The 20,932-nt window shown below is 37.8% G+C and overlaps 1 protein-coding gene across 3 annotated transcripts; it reads left to right on the top strand.

The window, feature by feature from the left end:
• Window positions 1–18: 18 nt before the first annotated feature.
• Window positions 19–13,591, top strand: LOC5563619 (histone H4 transcription factor). 3 transcript variants are annotated; one of them, XM_021849711.1, is made up of 7 exons: window positions 19–108; window positions 161–511; window positions 579–750; window positions 9,618–10,100; window positions 10,156–10,354; window positions 12,196–12,313; window positions 12,378–13,591. In XM_021849711.1, the coding sequence occupies exons 2-7, from the start codon at window positions 209–211 to the stop codon at window positions 13,113–13,115; spliced, it is 2,013 nt and encodes a 670-aa protein (XP_021705403.1). In that variant the 5' UTR covers window positions 19–108; window positions 161–208; the 3' UTR covers window positions 13,116–13,591. The 3 variants fall into 3 exon arrangements, with proteins under 3 accessions (XP_021705403.1, XP_001647925.2, XP_021705404.1); XM_001647875.2 differs by having other exon boundaries at window positions 31–108; window positions 182–511; XM_021849712.1 differs by having other exon boundaries at window positions 37–108; window positions 165–511.
• The last annotated feature ends 7,341 nt before the right edge of the window (window positions 13,592–20,932 follow it).

Consider the following 20,932-nt stretch of genomic DNA (forward strand, 5'->3'; position numbering starts at 1 on the left):
TATTAACGGGTGAACTCATTCATTGGTTGGGGATTTGTTTACAGTCCAACAGCGTTCGTTCGGTTACTGAATTTTTGGTCCCGAAAACGGTTGTAATTTTTAGTGCAAGTATGTTAATTGCAATTTAGTTGACTATTTTACTAGTAATTGAATCGTTTAGATAGTTGACACCTTTATCTAGGTCACCTAATTGCGTGGATGGAAAGCCATGGGACGGAAACGGAAATCGGAGGCTCCGATGAAGATTCGTCCCCTGAAGCAAGCCAAACAAGAAGAATCTCACGATGGATCGTCTCCGTTGAAAGTTGAGCCGAAAGCAATAGATCCTGATGCAAGTACCCCGGAAGAAGTGTCCAATCGCTCCGATACGAGCAGAAAACCGTGGATTGATAAGTGCCAACAGTGGGTAGCGGAACAGAGTGAACAAGTGGCTGAGCCACCGCCACTTGAACCCGTAGAAGACGATGAACCGCCTTTGGAGGATCCGGTGGAACTGGCACTGGAAGCTTCTGTAGGATTAGAGAACATACATGAGTATGCATTTCAATCTTTCTCATCAAAGGACACTGTACTTTCAGACGCCACTTCGAAAGAAGCTCAAGTATTACAACGAGAAGCAAATTTTGAACTCGGTCATGTATGAATGCGAGTGGCTCAAATGTGGATTCGAGACAACCGACGACATTGCTTACATCACCCACGTTGAGGCGCACGCGTACCAATATCTGGCGAAACCGGAGGACGGAGAAGGTATGCTTTTATAGGGTTGTTCAGTATTGAACGTTTAGTACCTATACGGGCTGGTAGCAGGTCTCTTTCCGGAGACTTGGTCACTATTTTGATGCAAGTCTTTTTCCTTAATAGAAGGCCTCTGAAGTTTTTTTTATTACTAAAATGATCTCTGAAATCACTGTTTTCCTATTTCTCTATGCAGTGAAACCTGGCTCAAAATTCTATTAGCGCTAGAAAACATTACGCGATTATTCTTCTGTAATTTCTAACCATATTCATTGAGGGAAAACTTCAGTAGTTCTTATAGCGATTACTGTGGATATTAGTCTTTGAACATTTTCAGGGATTCTACAGATTTTCTACAAATTCTTGAATGAATATATGGGAAGGTTTTCAAGGGATAATTAAAAGAATTTCTCCAGAACTTGCTTCTGAAAATCTAAAGCAAATACCTCCAGTAATTTTCACAAAGATTATTCGGAAACTTTTCACAGATGCTGTTACTAATTCTTCTATGGATATTTACAGTATTTAATCTAGAGGATCTTCCAAAGATTGCTACAGTGCAAGAACATCTTCAAACGTTTTCAACAATTCCATGAGGGATTTTTCCAGGAAACTCTACAAGAGTTCCTCGAAGAGTTTCTATGCATAGTCCCAAAATTCCTCCAGGAAACCTATTTGGGGCTCTCCAGGGATTCCTCAATAAAATCGACCAGGGATCCCTCGTTTACCTCCCCAATGTATTGAGAAGAATTTACTAATTATGGATTAAGAGTCAAAAATTTCTCGACTTTGAAACGATCTCAAGAATCTATGTTATACCCCTTTTTGTTCTTTTAGATTTTTATGAATCATATTGAATGCAATAACGGAAATTTGTGTGAGTTATTTACTGAGAGCTTCCTTTGCTGGTTGACCATTTTTGCATGTTTGTATCGTGTAGCAGGTACAAATATACCAAAGACGTCTCTCAAGATACTCTATGCTAAGGTGAGTCGAGAACATTTCCAATCTAAAGAGATCCTCGACCGGTAGGATTCGAACCCATGTCTCTCAGCTGTGTTTTGCTGAAGAGCTGCGCATTTACCACCACGGCTTTATGAGTATCCCAAACATAAGATTTGTATATCCGAATATCATTTCTGTTGCGGCTAAATTAGAAAAAAAAAATAATAATATAAGGTATCGGCATCATTCGAGTCAAAGGTATAATCCCATTTTTTTGTATATATAAGTAAAAAGACAATTTTTCGCTGACGAATTATAGCTTTTGACAGCAATCGCAATTTTGGGACCAGTTCAAATGGGGCTCCAGGAGTTCCATCAGGGAAACCTCCATAAATTTCTCACGAAATATCTCCAGAGGCTCTTCCAGAGATTTCTCTTGAATTTTTTTCGAAAATTCTTTTAGGGTCCATTCACAAATTTCATAACGCTAGAGGGGGTGGGTGGGTGTCCTAGCGATGTTACGACCCATACAAAAACTGAATAACATTCATACAAAAAGCGTTACAAGGGGGTGGGTGGGTGCCTAAAATGGCCAATTTCAGCGTTATGAAATGAATGAATGAACCCTTAGAAATTTTACCAGAAAATTCTTCAAGATGGTCTCTACAGTAATCCTTACAGCGACTTCTCCAAGGATTTCACTAGGGTTTTTGCCAGAGATTCCTCAAGGATGAACTTTTGTTCGCCATGAGACATTTTAGACTGCTTCTGATAGGACTCCAGGATCACCTTCAGCAATTTCTCCAGGGATTCCTTCAAGGATTCCTACAAGAAAATATCTACAGGCATTCCTTTAGAGATTTATCAAAAAGTTCCTGCATATTCAGTTCAGTGATTCCTCCATAGATTCCTCCAGTCACATCTTTATTGGAATTCTTCCAGGAATGCTCCAGAAACTGTTCCAAGAATTCTTCAAGGAATACTCCGAAATTTATCCGGATATTTTTTCAGGGGTTTTTCAAGGGATTTCTTCTGCTATTCCTTCACATATTCTTCTCCAAACATTCCATGCAGATTCGTCCAGGAATTATTTCTTCCAGGATCGCTCTAGGGATTCTATCAGGATTTACTTCAGGGATTCCATCAGGAATTCCTCGGTGGATTCCATCAGGAATTCCTCCAGATGTCCAGAACTCACGAATTTCTCAAGAGATTCCTCAAGAATTTCCTACAGGAATTCTCCCAGAGCTATCCAAAAAAAAATCGCTACATGACTTACTCTAAAGATTTCTCCAGATAATCCTCCAAAGATTCCTCAGGATTTTATCCAGGGATTCGTTCTGGGACTCCAAAAAACCATTTGGGGATTCCTTCAAGAGTTCTTCTTGAAATTCCCCCCGAGATCTTCCCATGAATTCCTGCAGGAATTTTATCATGATGTATCCTAAGAATTTCTCCTAAGATTACATTAGGAAAATCTCTACTAAAAATTCTCCAGTAAAATCTCTACATAAATTCCTTTTGGAAATCTCTTCATGAATTCTCTGGTTTTTTCCTGGGCTATCTCCAGACATTTCTAAATGGATTCCACCATGGAATATTTCAGGGATTTCTCCATAAAAATCGCTACAGGTGTTTTTTCCAAGGATTTCTCTAGGGATTCCACCAGCAAATTTCTATTTTGTTTTTTCCTGGGACACCTCCAAGGATTTTTAAGGAATTTCTCCAGAGATGCCTCCAGGTGTCCTTCAGGGATCCTGCAGGGATTTTTCCAGCTTTTTCTTCATGAATTCCTTCAAGGATTGCTCCAAAAAATCTCTACGTGGTTTTCTCTAACAAAATTATTTAATGAATGAGCTGGTAGAGAATCGACTGTATGTTTTGTCTTCAAAAAAGGGCATAGGGTGCGCCAATAACGCTCCTCAAATCGGCGTACAAAATAATGTTACGTATTCTGTTCAACAGATTGAGACCGCTTGAAGAGTCTTTCGTCGGCGAATACCAAGCTAATATTCGTGAGGACCGATCGACGTCGACAGATCCTCGATAAATTCCGGGAGTACAACTTGCAGACTCATCATCTGTTCATTGATTTCAAGGCGCCGTACGATTTAGTGAAAAGAAACATATTGTTGGAAATAACGATGGAACATGGTTTTCCGGCGAAGCTGATTAGACTGATTCGTGCAACGTTGGAAGGATCGAAATCAAATATAGGTACAGGTTGCGGATGAGATTTCAACATCCTTCGTAACCTTAGACGGATTGAAGCAGGGCAATGCACTTTCAAACCTATTGTTCAACATAGCGTGAGAAGGAGCAATAAGGAGAGCTTGCGTGCATAGGAATGGCACTATTATCACACGTTCCTTGGTTTGGCGGACGATATCGACATAATCGGGATTGATCGCCGAGCCGTGGAAGAGGCATACGTGCCTTTTAATACCACAAAGACAAAGTACCGTAAAATCGGGTGTAATTGATCAGAAGGGTGAAATTGATCATCGTATCACACGATTTTATTTATTCGTAATGGAGCACAAATATCAATGTAACCTGCAGTAAATGAACGTTGCTTGTCGTAACTATTGTCCAATTGTGTGTTGTGAAGTTTTTTGCGTTAAAGAATGTGTATTTCTATGAAAATAACGTAAAATTTCAAAATCATGCACGATGCAGTATTGACAAACACCTATGAACTTCTATTTATAAGCAAGGATTTGAACATGATATAAACCTGAAAGTTTGTGAGGATGCTTGAGATATATCCCTAATCCAGATTTCATCACCAAAACTCGTACCAATTAGCTCATATGGTTGAAATAATTGAATTTCTGTTAGATATCATTGAATTCCTTAGGAAATTGCATACATTTAGGCGTTTTCGGCGTATTTCTTGAAATTTAACTATTCGTTATTTATATAAATATTGCATTGTTAAGAATTTTACAAGCATATTCGGATTCAGGGAGCTCAAATTTATCATATAGAGTTGTTTTGGAAACTAACAATAATGACATTGACCAGTGATCAATTTCACCCCGAAATGAGATTCTCTGATTTTTTATTTTAGAGGAATTTGTTAACACTAAAATGACATTTGTTAGAAAATTTCGGTACATGAGTCAATGAGACTCACCTTCGTACTTGTTTTCCTACATTTAGTTGTTTAGCATTGTTAACATTATAGAAAACAGACTATAAAAACCGTGAAAAATGATCAATTTCACCCGAAATTACGGTACATGGTCGCTGGTAGGCACCGTGGGCCCATAGGTGATGTTGGTAGTGAGGTGGTGATATTTTTGAAGTAGTTGAAGAATTTGTGTACCTTGGAACTCTAGTGACTTGCGATAATGATGTTACCCGCGAGGTGAAAAGGTGTATTGCTGCAGCGAGTCGGCCTTTTACGATCTTCGTAACCAGCTAAAGTTCCGCAGCTTACAAACGAAGACCGTACTCGCGTTGTACAAGACTCTAATTCTTCCGGTAGCTCTGTACGGCCACGAATCTTGGACGTTGACAGAGGTCGACCAGATATCATTTGGGGTCTTTGAACTTTAAGTGTTGCGAACAATACTTGGTGGTAAATTGAACAATGGTATCTGGCTGCGTCGTATGAATCACGAGTTATATCAAGTCTTTAAAGAAATGCATATTGTTATGCGTATAAAACACGGCAGGCTGCGGTGGGCTGGGCGTGTAGCTCGCATGTCGGAGGAACGTCAAGCTAAACTAATATTTAGCAGAGAACCAGGGAGAGGCTGTCGTCTCCGTGGAACACCGCGCACCAGATGGTTTTTTGCAGTTGATGAGGATTTAAGGTCGCTTAACGTTCAGGGCGACTGGAAGTTATTGGCCCAGGACCAGGTCCAATGTAGAAGGCTTCTTCATTAGGCGTAGGTTCAACGCAATAAAAAGGAATTGTTGTCCATCAATTCATTATCATAAAAAGCCGTTGAAAAAATAAAGATTGTGTAGCCGAAAAGTATATTTGGTATTCCAGGGATTTCTTCAGGAATTCCTCCATAGGCTCCTACAAGAATTTCTCCAAGGATTCTACCAGGATTTTAACCGAGGATTCCCTTGTTTATTTTCTAAAGGTTACTCCAGGAACTTATCCAAAGATTTCTCAAAAACCTTCTTCAGGAAAGGAGTAGGGTAACGTATATAACTTGGACATGCATATAATTTGGACAGGCTGATCGTTCTATGCTCATTTCTAATGAGATGGTGAGGAATATATGAACGGGAAATCATGTATTGAATTATCAATACACTATGCTACTTATTAATGATGATCATTTTCATACCAATTCCAAATTGGCTTCAAAAATATCAAAATTGTAAATTGTACCTACGAATGCAAGAGGATTAACATTTCATGAACAATATGATTAAATGTGTCTAAAATTGAATATAAATTCATCTAAAATCTTAACATGAATATATAAGGTATAAATTAGGTGATGTCCAAAATAGATTACGGTTTTTGTTCAGTTGATATAATTTGGCCATCTGATGAAATACACTGGAATGTCGTATTCATGCATACTTGCAGGCGTTTTTCGTGGATCTGATGGTATTCGCTTGCATTAAATAAAATTATTGATTATCAATAATTTACACATCCAATAAGCGAAAAAATGCATAAGTCACATGCAACTCTTAAAACTTTATGATATGACCGTCTTTTTAAGAAACAATTGTATGGACATTGAGATAACGCCCCTGTCCAAATTATATTTGCATGAAGGTGTCCAAAATGTATTACAGACAAGCCGCTTAAAAACGCTATCGTGGAAGCTAATGCTACAGTTTGTAAACTTTTTCTCTTCAGAAACTTAAAGTACAATGAGGCATTAAGTATATAAGGAACATAACGTAATAAAATATTAGTATCTAATGCAGTTAATCGATCGCCGTTTCCAGACATATACTTAGCCTGTCCAAAATACATAATTTACCCTACCTGGAGGAATCTAAAAAAAAGCGGAGGAAACCCCTGAAAGATTTCTTATTCTTTATGATAAAACCCCTGGAGGAATTATTTGGTGAAACTCTGTAGGAATTCTCGGAGGAATCCCCGGCCGGTTATTGCAGGCCCAAAATGAACCTCTGGAGAAATTTCAAAGGGAATCACTGGAGGATTAATTGAAAAAATCCTTAGAATAGGTTATTATCACTTAGATTAGATATCACTGGAAGAATTCGTGAAGGAAACTCTTGAGTAACCCTTTTAGGAATTCAAAAAGATTTTTCTTGTACAATCCCTGGATGCAATCTAATGCAATCTCCGAAAGAATTCTTGGAGCGATCCCTGGAGGATTTCTTAGGAATAATGGGTTACAAACATAGCCTGATTTGCTACTCACCACATAGTAATGCACATGCGCTAGTGTCTATGCACAAAACATCGCTAAAAGGTAACGCGAAAAATATTTGTGTGGCGAAATGCATCTAACATGCGTGCTTCTGCTTAATTACTATATAAATTGACGTGTGAGTATTTATTTCCCCACGTTGAAAATTTGCACTACAACCTATTCGTTTAAAAAATGAACAATAAATGAGGATTTTAGTTATGCGAAAAATAATGTTTAACTTCAAAGACGAGGAGTTTTGAAAAAAAAACTATTTAATTCTTCAATAAGAAGCATTTTGTTACTTCTTATATTTTCATATTATCCTAGAATAGTAATTGAATGATGCAAGGAAAACCGATGACAATTTCATAAATTATGTAATAAAAAAACAGTACTTTTCGGTTTATATCGTCTAAAACGGACCAGAATCTTGAATCACGTTATCATTGCCGACTTACAAATCGAACATAGAGCATTTGTTTTCACGCTTGTGGTTGGTGGAGTTTGCCCCAATATTTTCATGAAATTGTTGTTGTGTTTGAAGAAAACCTCGCGATAACCCAAGTAATCAAATAGCACTTTAATTAGCCTTGCGTGCCAATATAGTGCTATAAAACAGCTGATATGCTCTATATAAGCCTAACAATAGCCCAAAAATGTGAATTAGTGGGCTAGTGGTTACTTGGGAATGCATGGAAGAATTACTGGGAAATGGGGGAAATTTTTGTAATTTGAAAACCCAAATTTCTTCAAGAACTTATTTTGGATTTTTTAATTATCTCACAGAGGCTAAATCAGTGAAAGAAATACTATAGAATGGGGTGTTGAGCAAGGAAAAATAAAATTCCTGACAACACCAAGCACATGGCCACGAAGCTTAAAAAATTTGGCTCAGAAATCAAGACCAACATTTGAAAAGGTTTCAAGTCCAAAATGTAAACAAATCGGTTTTCTGCTGATTTCAGTGTATAAGAGCCTATTCTTACTAAAACATACAATAGTCATTTAAAAATATGCATTAAATTTGAAAAAATAACATTTTTCTAAAACGCCCCATCTCATTTTCCGCTAACCAGGATATTTATCGCAAATGCGGCCTTTTCTCAAAAAGGCTTCATTTCTATATCTGACGGAAACCGAGTTGAGACATGTTAAACAAACATCAAAATTGCAATGTAGATTGCGAAAAACGTTCCAAATTCACTAAGTAGATGCAGGTTATACTACGGAGCGACTGCTCCTTGTATTATTTTATATAGTGGTTGTCTAAACGGCGAACATTATCGGGTTCCTGTAGACTGATGTATTTTGTATCATACTACCTAATAATACCTGTGTCAGCCTGTCTGTACAAATTATCAACAAAAACACAATTTGGTTTCAATTGCATGAAAAATAAAGTTCAATTGCAATATTATTTCAATTTAACCAATATTTCCATACATTTTCTCGACGACAAACTCGCGTAGCACATACATAATGTTCATGGATGACGAAAGGTTCAATCAATCACATATTTAATAGACCGCACGAATCTTCTCTTGATGTAGGGATCTCCATGTACTTTACTTCACCACTTAACACTCTTCTACACTTCAAATTTCTTATTTCATAATCAATTTTTTTCAAAAGGCCACATCAGAAGATGATGAAAAAACAAGCCACAACTAGAAGGCCTCAACACATTTTAGAGTAAACAAAGGCGTCAACTCACAGGCCTCATCAGCGTCGGCCGGCGTCTATGGGCACAAATGAAAAGGGCTGCACAGCTTTTGGTGAAATAAAAGCCTCATTTCCTTTGACTCGTTTTTTTAGCAGGATTTTTTGCTAAAATGATAGTAATGAATATTCATAGCTATAAATCAGTTTATCCATCGACTTTCTGGACGACAAAATAACATACAATGCTTAAATTCATAATTTTAATTTGATTTATTGTTTGACAAAACAAGATTGCATTTTTCTCATTGCTTACTTTTTGGAGATTGGGCCTTTTGAATTGTTAGTCTTGAAATGACATAAAAATAGCATTTTTCAGTGCTTCAAAGGATCAACAGCTCCAAAACCATTCCCAAATAAGATAATTCTTAGTATCTCCAAATATTTTTTCAATGTGATCGAATACATTTTAAAAATATTATCAAGGCAAACACCATATTCATAATAATACGATTTTATGTTGATTTTTTCTATCAACCCATTTAGTTAAAACTGGATCGATTGGTAAATCGTTGTAGTTCTCCAGATTTGTGCTCCTAAAAATTTGAGCTGTGGCATCTGGTCTCTTTTTTCGGGCATGAGGTCTCTTTTAAAAATCCTATTCTTAAAACACCTAATCGCAACCAGCCCTGGCCATAGATAACTGTCGGACTGAAATTCTTATAAAAACTATTATTTTCTGATTCCTTTTTGGGTTATTTTTGTTTTACATGTTCTTGTATGGTCTCTTTTTGATTCTTCTTAGGTCTCTTTTTAGTTTATTGTTCATTCCTGTTCGATCTGTTTTTCAAGTTTCCTAATATTCCTATTTCCAAGACACTCAATCGCTGACTATACAATATCTTACAGATCTAGTTTGTTTCTGGGATGTGTGCGATTTCCGGACCAAGGATCGGCGCGACCTGGAGAGCCATGTGCACTTTCACGTGTACCACAATCGACTGAAAACGTACGGCGCTAGCCTCGGTAGATTAATTAGCATTCCAAGATGCAACGGCGACAGTCGCCGGAGGAATTGCATCGAAAATTTCAAAACCAAATTCACCTGCGAGTGGTCCGAATGCGGGGAACAATTTATCAAAGCTCAGCAATTTTTCGCTCACGTGAACTACCACGTGCAGGATCAGTTTCCGCTGGGTAAAAAATCGACCAAACAAGAACTACAGTGTCAATGGGCCGGTTGCACACAGACCTATAAACGGTGCAGTTTGGCACTGGAACATGTCCGGAGACACTCAACGGAACGAAGCATCGGATGTTACACGTGTGGGGCGATATTTGGATCACGATTGAAGTACATCGATCACTGCAAGCGCCAAGTGGATTATCATAGTGCGTTTTGGGTTTCTAAGAAAGTTCAGCAGGTATTAAGATTTCCATTTTCCAGATCGAGAATTTGGCTGTCCGGATTGTGGCAAGCTGTTTGCTTCGATGCAATTGATGATTGATCATCGGAACATTCACAACAAAAAGTTCGAATGTCCGCTCTGTCCGATGAAGTGGCCCTCGAGAAAGGCATTGACCTGTCATATACGATACCGGCATGTGGAGGATAAACCGTACCAGTGTAAAATATGTAACCATCGGTAAGTGCAATTCCTTTGAATAAAGGGTTGTTTATTATAGTCAGGGGCGTAGACAGTGGCGAACAACTTCAAAGTTTAGAATAGAATACATAGAAACTCTTCTGCGATGCAAAGAGAATCCGATTTTGCCGTTTTTCTGAGGAGAAAAAAATAAACTCAAAATTTTCAACACAGATCCTCAAGCGAGGATTTTTTCAGGTACTTCTTTTCTCTTGTTGCGATCAGGGCCGTACATTTTCATTTCATTGAAAGCATTTTCGATCCCCAACTGACTGACTCAAGCTTGCCTTTCAATTGAAACTCTACTGTTTCGTTTCAATCCGACAAACCTTTCCTTTCATCACAGCAAGCGTAGGCTTTCATTTCTTTCTTGCTGCTTGTGCATCGCGTGTCATAAATCAGAGCCTCACTGCAGCGAGCTGGTCTTTCAATCGGTAGTCTCTAAATTCAAATGAACGACGTGGAGGCCCGCATAGATTCTCTATCTTAATTTATTACTTAACATGTTACATACATTACTATTGCAAAAAATAGGTAAAATTCAATTTCACATTTTGATCGATTTCAATGAAACCAAATGAAACGAAATTCTTACTCTTTCATTTCACCTTTTCTTGTTCGTTGCTTTCAATCGGGCAACGGAACGAAGAACGAAGCGACGCACCATCGAGACGACACAAACAAGCCTTCGTGTTTCACAAATTGCTTTCGAAAATGCACAGCCCTGTGCGATGCTCACCATCACTCACACTTCAAACGAACTCTTGAGTCTGCCGCCCGAACAGACAGTCCTCGGGGCGTTGTGAGAGCACGGAATTTTACTCTGTTGTGTTTTGTGCTGCATCTTCCTCGCTCATTTTTCGTTGCTTCTCTGCTTAGCATTTTTTCGCTCCCTTGCAAAGAGGCAAAGGCAGCACGCTACTCTATAGTATGTCACAGAACTCTGATGATGTTGAGGAGACTTATCAAGCCTGTCGAAATGAACTGGTTAAAAATATACTTGGGTTAAATTCCCAAGACGGAATGTTTGCAAAAATCTCTTCGAATCCTTTACTAATAGTGGGTGTAAAAAAATCCAGAGAATTTTAAGGTATCCAAATACAAATTTTCCACTGAAAGTCCAAAGTTTGAAGTGCAACTTTTTACTTTCAGTGGAAAATTTGTATTTGGATACCTTAAAATTCTCTGGATTTCCCGGCAAAATTTTCAGAAAGGGGTTTAATAAAAAAACCTTTGAATAGTTTATGCAGTTGTGCATCCCAAAAGAACTATTAGGAGCAATATTTAAAAAAAATACTGAAGAAATCTCTTAATGTATTTAACAAACAAAACGATTATTAAGGTGATTCTTTTAAAGTATAATTGAAAAATTGGGATTCCAGGTGCCATTCCTGAACATTAAGAAGGAATGTATGAGAGAATTGTTGGATGGTGGACGAACTTGTGGAAGAATTCTTAGAGACATGCCATACAATACTTTGATGTATTGTTAAGGATCCGGAGGAGAAATACTAGGTACCCCCAAAAAAGATTACTAGGATAATCCATGGAGTGGTTATTATAGAAACACCATGAAAAATCTCAGGAGAAAATCTAGAGGAATATAACGTGGAATCCCAGGAGAAATATCTGGGGAAATGTGTTGAGCTTTCTCTAAAAATTCCTCTACGTATTTTTTGAGGAATTTTTGTAACTTTTTTAATAGGAACTAAGTGGCAGTTTTTGGCAGATTCCTCGCAATATCCATTGCTAACAGTTGACGTTCCCAAGCTTTGAAAACATGCCCCTCTGACCCCTTTGACAACGCCCTCGATTACAGTACGTTATTGATTTCGTTCCAGCACCGTTACTAAATCAGATCTGGACGAACACGTGCTAACTCATGATGAGAGGCGAATGTTCCGCTGCGAGGAGTTCGGCTGTGACGCCACTTACAAATGTCAGAGGTCATTGAAAAAGGTATTCGACCACGTTTCAACTGTTAGAATTGTTGTTCATCACCTCCTTTGGTTTCCATTTTCAGCACGTCGATGCTGTCCACTATGGTGCTGGTCCAGGTATTTACGCATGTCATCTATGTCCCAGTCAGTACAAAGCCGGTGCTACTCTTTCAAGGCATCTGATACGGGAGCATGAGTTCAAACGACCGCCTGGTTATAACCGATTCACTTATCGCGCAAATGAACACGGAATTCTGCAATTATCCACGTCGACTCCTGACGACGTGAAGGATTCCATACCTGAGGTCGATTCGAAACAGCCGAAAGTATCATCTGAATCCACTAAACGCAAAATTAAAAGAGACGAAGACGATAATGATGATAAGGAAGAAGCTAGTAGATCCCAACCAGCAACATTCACCAGCTTCGCCATCGAAAAAATGGAACCCATCAGTAAGGATACCATTTCGATCGAGCTACAACCGGCGGAGGAACTTCCCAAGCCGGTCTACCGAAGACGAGCCTGCACCGTTACAACCACAGGACTGGACTCGGAGCATACGAACGATTGGGAGACAGCCTCGGAGAGCATGATACCATTGACCATGAAGTGCGAAGTAGAGGAAGCGACAACGTCTTCAGTCGTGTCGAAGAATATCGACGACTTCACGGTTATGAAGCGCTACTTGAAGACGGAAAAGTCGGAAAAACAGGTTGTAATTTCCTACGAAGAAATGGACTCCACGGGTAGCGTGATTCGAAGCGAAACGGTGCAAACTACAGAGTTGAATTTGGAGAATCTACTCAAAAAAGACTTGTAGTGGGATGGGTTTAGTAATTTTACTAGGGAAAGGCAGTGCAAAATCGACCATCAATAGTTTTATACGTTAGTATGCAAACTTGTATGTTGTTAAATGAGAAACTAATGACAGCTAAACTAAACACTGCCAAGATGGAATTAGACACACATATTTTAATGAAACTTGAGTTTTCAAATAACTCATCAAGGAGATGCTGATGAAACAAATTTTGGTTTCATTTTACCAGAGTTATAAGTTATGTCCTGTAATCAAATACGTAACAGTCGATATAACGTTTTAGATTAAAATAATTTTGAATTAGTGATTAGAATCTTCGCAAAACAAATTGCAAACTTTCTAATGTTTTCATCGCGTTCCGTTATAACTTACTTTTTAGCTAGCTTCACTAGTCCATCCTTTAGGTAACCCATTTTACCACGCCTTTCCCTAATTATTATTTTTTTTTTAAATAAAGTGGTTCTCATTTGTTAAGGAAACGCTCCCTTGTCTTTGGTTTAGGAAGTAATTACTACATGTCTGACTCTCTCATGTAGTCTTCAGTTATTAAAAGCAATATACAGTGAAACTCTACGGCCCAGATAGCCGTAGCGGTAAACGCGCAGCTATTCAGCAAGACCAAGCTGAGGGTCGTGGGTTCGAATCCCACCGGTCGAGGATCTTTTCGGGTTGGAAATTTTCTCGACTTCCCAGGGCATAGAGTATCTTCGTACTTGCCACACGATATACACATGCAAAAATGGTCATTGGCATAGTAAGCTCTCAGTTAATAACTGTGGAAGTGCTCATTAGAACACTAAGCTGAGAAGCAGGCTCTGTCCCAGTGGGGACGTAACGCCAGAAAAGAGATACAGTGAAACTTCCATGAGTCGATGTTCCATGACTAAATAAGCTGCAACCTCCGTAATGCTTAACTAAATCATAATCGACTGATGCCAAAAAATAGATCGATTTTGATTCTATCTATCATCAACATCTTAGCTACTTTTGATTTGATGGACATTGGATTTATTATCAGTGATAAATTTATAGTTTTTTTTAATTTCATAATTACAATTGTTGAGCTTTTTCAGTCAAAAATCTAAGTTCCGACCATTTTTTCCAATGAAAGAATTTCTCAAATTCTTTTTTTTTTGTTAATTTATCCATGTATACATTATCATCATGAGTTGATTCCGTGCTTGGCTTGCTCGGCTTTATAATAATTATTCTCTATTCAATAAGTAACTTTTTTGATTTGCATCAATAAGTGATGAAACATGAGTTTTTTTTTGGTATGAAATCATTTAATTATGATTCAATATATTTTATCTATATTATAAATGATTAAAAGCAATTTTAATATATAGCTATTAGACCATTTCACAAATTTCAAGTCTGGGTTTCTATCAGTCTCTCCATATTCTTAACCTTTCGATTGTCGCGCGTTGTACTTTTTACAACACCCTTTGTTTTGCGAATATTCCAGGAGTCAGACCACTTAGAAAGATGCCGGCAAAATTGTTCAGTAGCTCAAGAGCTACATTATTTAAGGGATTTTGCCACTAGGCGGCGCTAGTGAGCATGAAACTTTTGTTTCGCAGATCTCAGGAGCCTGGCCACTTAGAAAGGTGGCGTCTTCGGCCAAGCTGTTCGGTAATGCAAGGACTATCATTGTTCGAGCTAGTTGATTCAAAGTTTTGCCACCAGGTGGCGGTAGTGAATATGGAACATGTGTTTTGCAAATATCTCAGGAGCCTGATCACTTAGAAAGATGGCGTCAGAGTTGTTCAGTAGCTCAAATGCTTTCTTTGTTAAATCCTTGAAGTTTGAGATTTCGTAAAATAATGATAGGCCTATTCACAAGACGTTTCAAATCTGTTGTGGGACTGATATCTGGTTACTTTTCATTATGGGGTGGTACACAAATTATGTCACGCTAAATTTCAACTTTTTTGACCCCCCCCCCCCCCTTTGTCACACTTTTTGTATGAGTCCTCGGTAAATTTTGTAAGGCTTGTCACGCTTGGCTCGACCCCCTCCCCCCCTTGGAGCGTGACGTAATTTGTGCATGACCCCTATGGGACAATTTGACTTGCTGTTTTTTTTCTTATTTTTTTCGAACAAATCATATTATCTCATTAGTGCAACTGAAAGAGCATTGGAAGATACGTTGAAAACTGAACTCAACCCAATTTTGACGAAAATGCAGATGGGACTGACTTGCGATTCACGGCTGTGTAGTTGTCATTGAACATGAACACCCCAACATTTTTTCTCTGCTGGTCCGGTTTGTGGATGCGAACCGGCATACCAAAGCACCGTTATTTGTTTTGGTTCATTTCTTGGCGCACACATCCTCACTCTCGTCCCTTCATCGCTGTGATGTTAAAGTCACCAAAATAGCTTTGGTGAGCGAATTTGACGGATAGCGCCGACAATTTTTGTCGCATAGGATTCATCGAATGTAGCGCGGTTGTTGCACCATGACCAGATTCATTTCCCGAGCGCGTGCATGGAAAGAAATAACAATTGTGATTTAAAAAAAAACAGTAGCGGAAAATCAACTGATGATCATTGTCGTTCTACTATTATCAAACATTTTAATAAAAATAAAATGCTTTTAGAAGTGCGCAGCAATGCTAAATCGGTCTGATGTATTCTGCGCAGTTCATATGTATTTTCCACACGTTCTCCTATAATTGTTTTTAATCCACTTCGATACCGTCAATCCGCTTCCAAACTGGATGGCGTACACTCAGCTTAAGGTGATTATAAAACGAAGCCAAAAAAGGGCACAAGACTGGAGAATCTGAAAACAGTTTGCGTTGAAAACCAATCAATCTGCTTGCTTGCTGGTGGTGACTAATGGGATAAATTTTCAACGGTGAGAGCTGTTTGGTTCTCAAGTCTTGTGCTTTTGAAAATTTGAGGTGTGGCTTTGTTCTATAATCACCTTAACGCAATTTATAATTAAGTATTGAGTTGTAAATATTAGTATATATTAGTTGTGTTGCTAGAGGACATCTTGAAAATTCACTGAGATTCTTTCAGAAACCCTTCTGACATTATTATATGTAGTTATTTCTTTGATCGCTCTGATTTTTCCAATAACCTCCTTGGGACTTCCTATTGGACTATCCCAGAAACCCATCTTGGGTTATTATGGAAATCCTTTCAGGATTCTGCTGTAAAATTCTGGAATTGGGTCCTAAAATTTTTAATGAAATCTTGTTTTTATTTAATAACACGAAAAAGCATGTTACTGTAACTACTTTAGTAATTTTTCCCGCTCAAATATTGTACGTTTCCTTAATTGATGGAGTCTAAGGTCGATTGCCCTACCTTTTCCAAAGTAGAACGGTAAAAGAACCATGCTTAACATTTCATTGAGGTTTATTTTCTTTTCACGAATAAATAATTTACCTTTGATTATTATCAATAAATGGATTATCTCGATTATGAATATCATTGTTACTTTGGTTTATTATATCTTTTAATGAAAAATCAATGTCAATCTTCTTCCAAATAAGTAAAAAAAACTTTATGTTATTTTCTCTATTTTCTTTACCAGTCATTGGAATCATTGCTGAAAAATTGCTTGTGCCATTTCTAAATGTTACGCTCGAAATCAAACGTCAGTGAAATCAAAAACAAAACAATAATGTGAATTGATCCCGTCGTAATAGATTCAAATAAATATTAATTGAGAAGATTTTGCGGAAATCAGAAGGTAACTATTACAAATTCATTGTTTTTTTTATAAATGATTCTACGGATTGATTTTTGTCTTCATTGTAGTATGGAGGATTCGCCGAAAACCCAAGTGCCTGCGTGTGACACACTGGAGGAAGACTTCCGAAAAGTAGAGTTCCTGGAGTCGAAAAACGACCGCGAGACTTTTTCTAATCCGGCCATCGAAACGGAACAGCTTTCTTCGGGCTTTTTGAATGTTTCTCTGCCATCTGATTTTGAAGAGAACAACCGAAGCACTGGAAGCAATCTTTTGCACCAATCGCGTTCAGGAGACACAGCATCTACGGAAGGAGTTGGGTCGAATCACGGTGAACAAATGTGCTTCAAGATTAATATTTCGGTAGGAGACTATAAAAAATACCAATTTCATTTTGTTGGTGTTTTCTTTGCTTGCTGCTTTCGCACTCAACATTTGACGGACCCAGTGTATAAGCGGGATGCGATCGGTCGTTCAATTTCGGAACTACAACAGTGTATTTGGGAACATTCTAAAGCCTTCATATCCCGCGAAGTTCTTGTCGACCACATTCCCGACCAACCAGTCTTCATAATTCTTTATAGATCTTTGACCAACGATGGCGATCGCTAACGGTTCAAAACGATCGCTATCGAAAATCACTGACTGGTTGACCGGGTTGAGGCTGAAAAGAGTGTCAAATGGGCATCTAAACAGTTACCAGATTTATCCGACATGGCGAAATGTGTCCTTTTCAAACACGGCAAAACCAAGAAGCTATACACGTTCAGCGATTTGAAAGAAAACACCAAGTTGTTATCTAAATGGAGGGGGAGTGAAGTTCAAATTCACATATTCAAGTATTCCATCGCTGTTGCAAGTCATACTCTGTGGGAAATGGTTAACAAGAAGCTTTTACATCCGGAATTGAAAGATAAAACTGGTGCACCGGCAAACCAAGAAATATTTAGTTGTATCAATCAACTGAAAGCAACCCATTCGCATTTTTCTGCTATGTATTGGGAGAAATGGGCAAACTACATTTATGCTCAACCAGGAGATGTACGTGCTAAATTGATGAATATCTGCACCTGTTTCGCGCAGTTCCACTTTCGGAAGGAGATCAACTTCGAGTGACATCGCTTCGAGTTTTTCAGATAATCAAGTACATGTCCACGAGCTTAAGTCACAGGTAAAATCTTCACGAAGCCTTCTGGAAGCAATGGAAGCTTCTTTACCACCAGAAGAGACTGAGTTTAGTAGAAAGTTGGCATCGAATGTAGTGGATGTTTATGATATTGATCATCAAGAATAGCTGCAACAAGATTCTGAGTAAAGTTGTGGAAGAAGATTCTTAATAAAGAGTAAATAAATGAAAACTGAACTACTGTACTCAAATCGATGTTTTGTTTATTATAAGTTACTCACTGAAGCATCGAATTTACCTCCGGCTGAATATCCACATTTGGAGAACAGTTTAGTACAATCGTAGTTGGCGAATTTGGTGAAAGCAGCCTGAATTGTGTCTGAAAGTGGCGTTTTATCTGTTTCTTTGTAAGTTTTTTTCAAGTATCTTTTTACGAGTTCAAATACCACTTCGATTGGGTTATAAAATGGACAATATGCTGGCAAGAAAACGGGTAATATACCCAAGGATCGTAAATATTGAATTATGTTGGAGTCGCAGTGAATTTTGGCGCCATCCATTATCCAAATTGAGTACCTTCCCGGATAAGACCGAACGTTACCGTTTGAAAGGGCCATTTTTCTGCAACATTCAAAGAACTTTTGCTGGGTGAATGTTTCATCGGTTTCAAAGCACTCGACAAGCCCTTTTTGCCCTAGAAAACATAGAAAAGAAACCCTTGGTATCCGACAAAACTCCGCTCTAAAAACAAGCCTTTGTCCTCTGATTCCATAACCCCGGTTTCTAGTTAGCTCACGATTGGCAAACGCAACTTCATCTAAAAAAATCAGTTGATGAAGATCCCATGGAAAACTTTTCAGCTCTTCAACATATCTTTCAATGTTGGATTTACGTATCTGCATGGCCCTTCTTTCCAAAGATTTCCAGGACAAGCCATGCACATGGAGAATTTTACAGATAGAGGAAGCACTAATTGAAGTTCCAAAGTGGATGGCAAACTGCTGTCGGGTTTCTTCAAGGTACAAAATAGGATGCTTCAGGTACAGTTCCACTAACCAACTTGTCGCTTTCTGGAATTCAGGGCTCCGTCTCGCTTATAATCAATATAATCTACGAACTTATCGTTGATTTACATTTCTGATAGAGCGTTGACAACTGCGTCCGTGATAATCCGAGAAAGTAATACCCACATAAACAATGGTATTTCGTATTGCTGCTGGCTCGCCGGTGCCGAACATTTTGAATTATTAGATTTTCTTCCAAGCAGTTCATTTTGGCTATATTTTTTATAAAAAATAAACAGTTAAAAATAGAACTTCAGAAATCGTATCGCGTTACCTTCGAAGAAGAACTCTATTTTGAAAATATCGGAGGTAAGCTGTTTGTGTGAGTCGGTCTAGTTGACAGATTGAGGTGTCAAAATTGACAAGGGCTATTTCTACGACTATTCGAAACACGACTGTTACGAACGGTCGTGTTTGATTAGGAAATCAACCTACAATAATAGCTAGGATCATGTTTAAACTTTAATTTAAAAATTTGGTCCATAAATGAACCTTGACACTTTTGATCATGTTTGACGTTCGCTTAGTCGACAAAAACACCACAGGGGTTTTAGTTCGACCACTGGGATTGTTCCTATCTGACATTTCGTAAGGGACACGGAAAACAAAATACACCCAAAATTCGAGTTTAAGCCAAAGGATGTGACAAAATCTAAAAAAATGTTTTTTGAGCTTAAACCAACGGAAAACATTAGAAAATTGAATAAACATGTGTTTTTGGCCTAAACTTAAGCGTTTGGCACTAAAATTGGGACAGGGCTTTAGGACCCTATTCTGCCGTAAAATTCTGGAATTCTGCCGAAAATGATTTAATGATTGCTTTCCAGTGTAATGGAATCTATTTTTAAAATCTGGGTTCGGGATTCTCACAAAATTTCTCGGGATTTCTTCTGGAAATCCAATCGAAATTATTATTTAAATTCTGATACTTTCCTCGTAATTCTTCAGTATTTCTTCCGTGAAACTCTTTGAAAGTTCTTCAAAATCCCTTTGAGATTCTTTCCGAAAAATATCTTAGATTATACCTTTTATTCTAGAATACTCTCGGAAAGACGCTTGAGACTATAATCAAAAAAATCTATTATTTCACTTCACTTTCTTCCGTGCAAATTCTTGGGATTCTTTCGGAATTTTTTTTGTAAATCCCAATGGAATTCTCCCAGAAATCTCTGTGGAATACTTCCGAAAATCCTGCTAAGAATCTTCCAGATGACGGGGATTTTTTTAAATCTTTATTTATGGAAATCATCCGAAAATTCCTCTGTAATTGTTTGTAAATCCTCCTTATATTATTACAGAAATCCTTCTTATATTCTTACAGATTTATTGCTATTGATTTTATTGTTTCTGCCTGAGATAATTTTGTATATCCAGAATTATTCCGAAAATTCCTTCGTGATTCTTTAGAATTTTTTTCTAAGATTTTTTGAGAAAAAAAAAACTCTGTGATTCTTCTGGAAATTCATAAGGAAGTGTTTTTGATTTTTTTCGTGATTTATCATTGATTTTCCTTGAAAATTTTCTTAAATCCTTGGCAGAATTTTCTGAAAATCCCTCTTGACTTCAAATGGAAATCCTCCAAGAAAACTACCGGACAGTCACTGGGACTTTAAAAAAATACCTATGAGATTCTTTGATTACTGATTTCTTTTTCTGAGCATCTTTTGAAAGTGACTTTTAAATGGTTCTGGAAATTCCATTTGAAATTATTCCGTAAATCTTTCTGGAGCTCTTCTGGACATCGTAATTATTCTGGAAAATATTCATGAAATCGTCTGGATGTCTGTGACTTTTCATTGAATCTTCAGGGGTTCTTGCGAAATAACTTCTGGGATTCTTTTGGATATCACTGTAAAAAAACATTCAAAATCCATTCGAAATTCTCCTGAGATTGTTTCAGGAATTTACGAGAATCCTT

This window comes from Aedes aegypti, chromosome 3 (genome assembly GCF_002204515.2).
Source record: "Aedes aegypti strain LVP_AGWG chromosome 3, AaegL5.0 Primary Assembly, whole genome shotgun sequence".
Classification (NCBI taxonomy): Eukaryota; Metazoa; Arthropoda; class Insecta; order Diptera; family Culicidae; genus Aedes; species Aedes aegypti.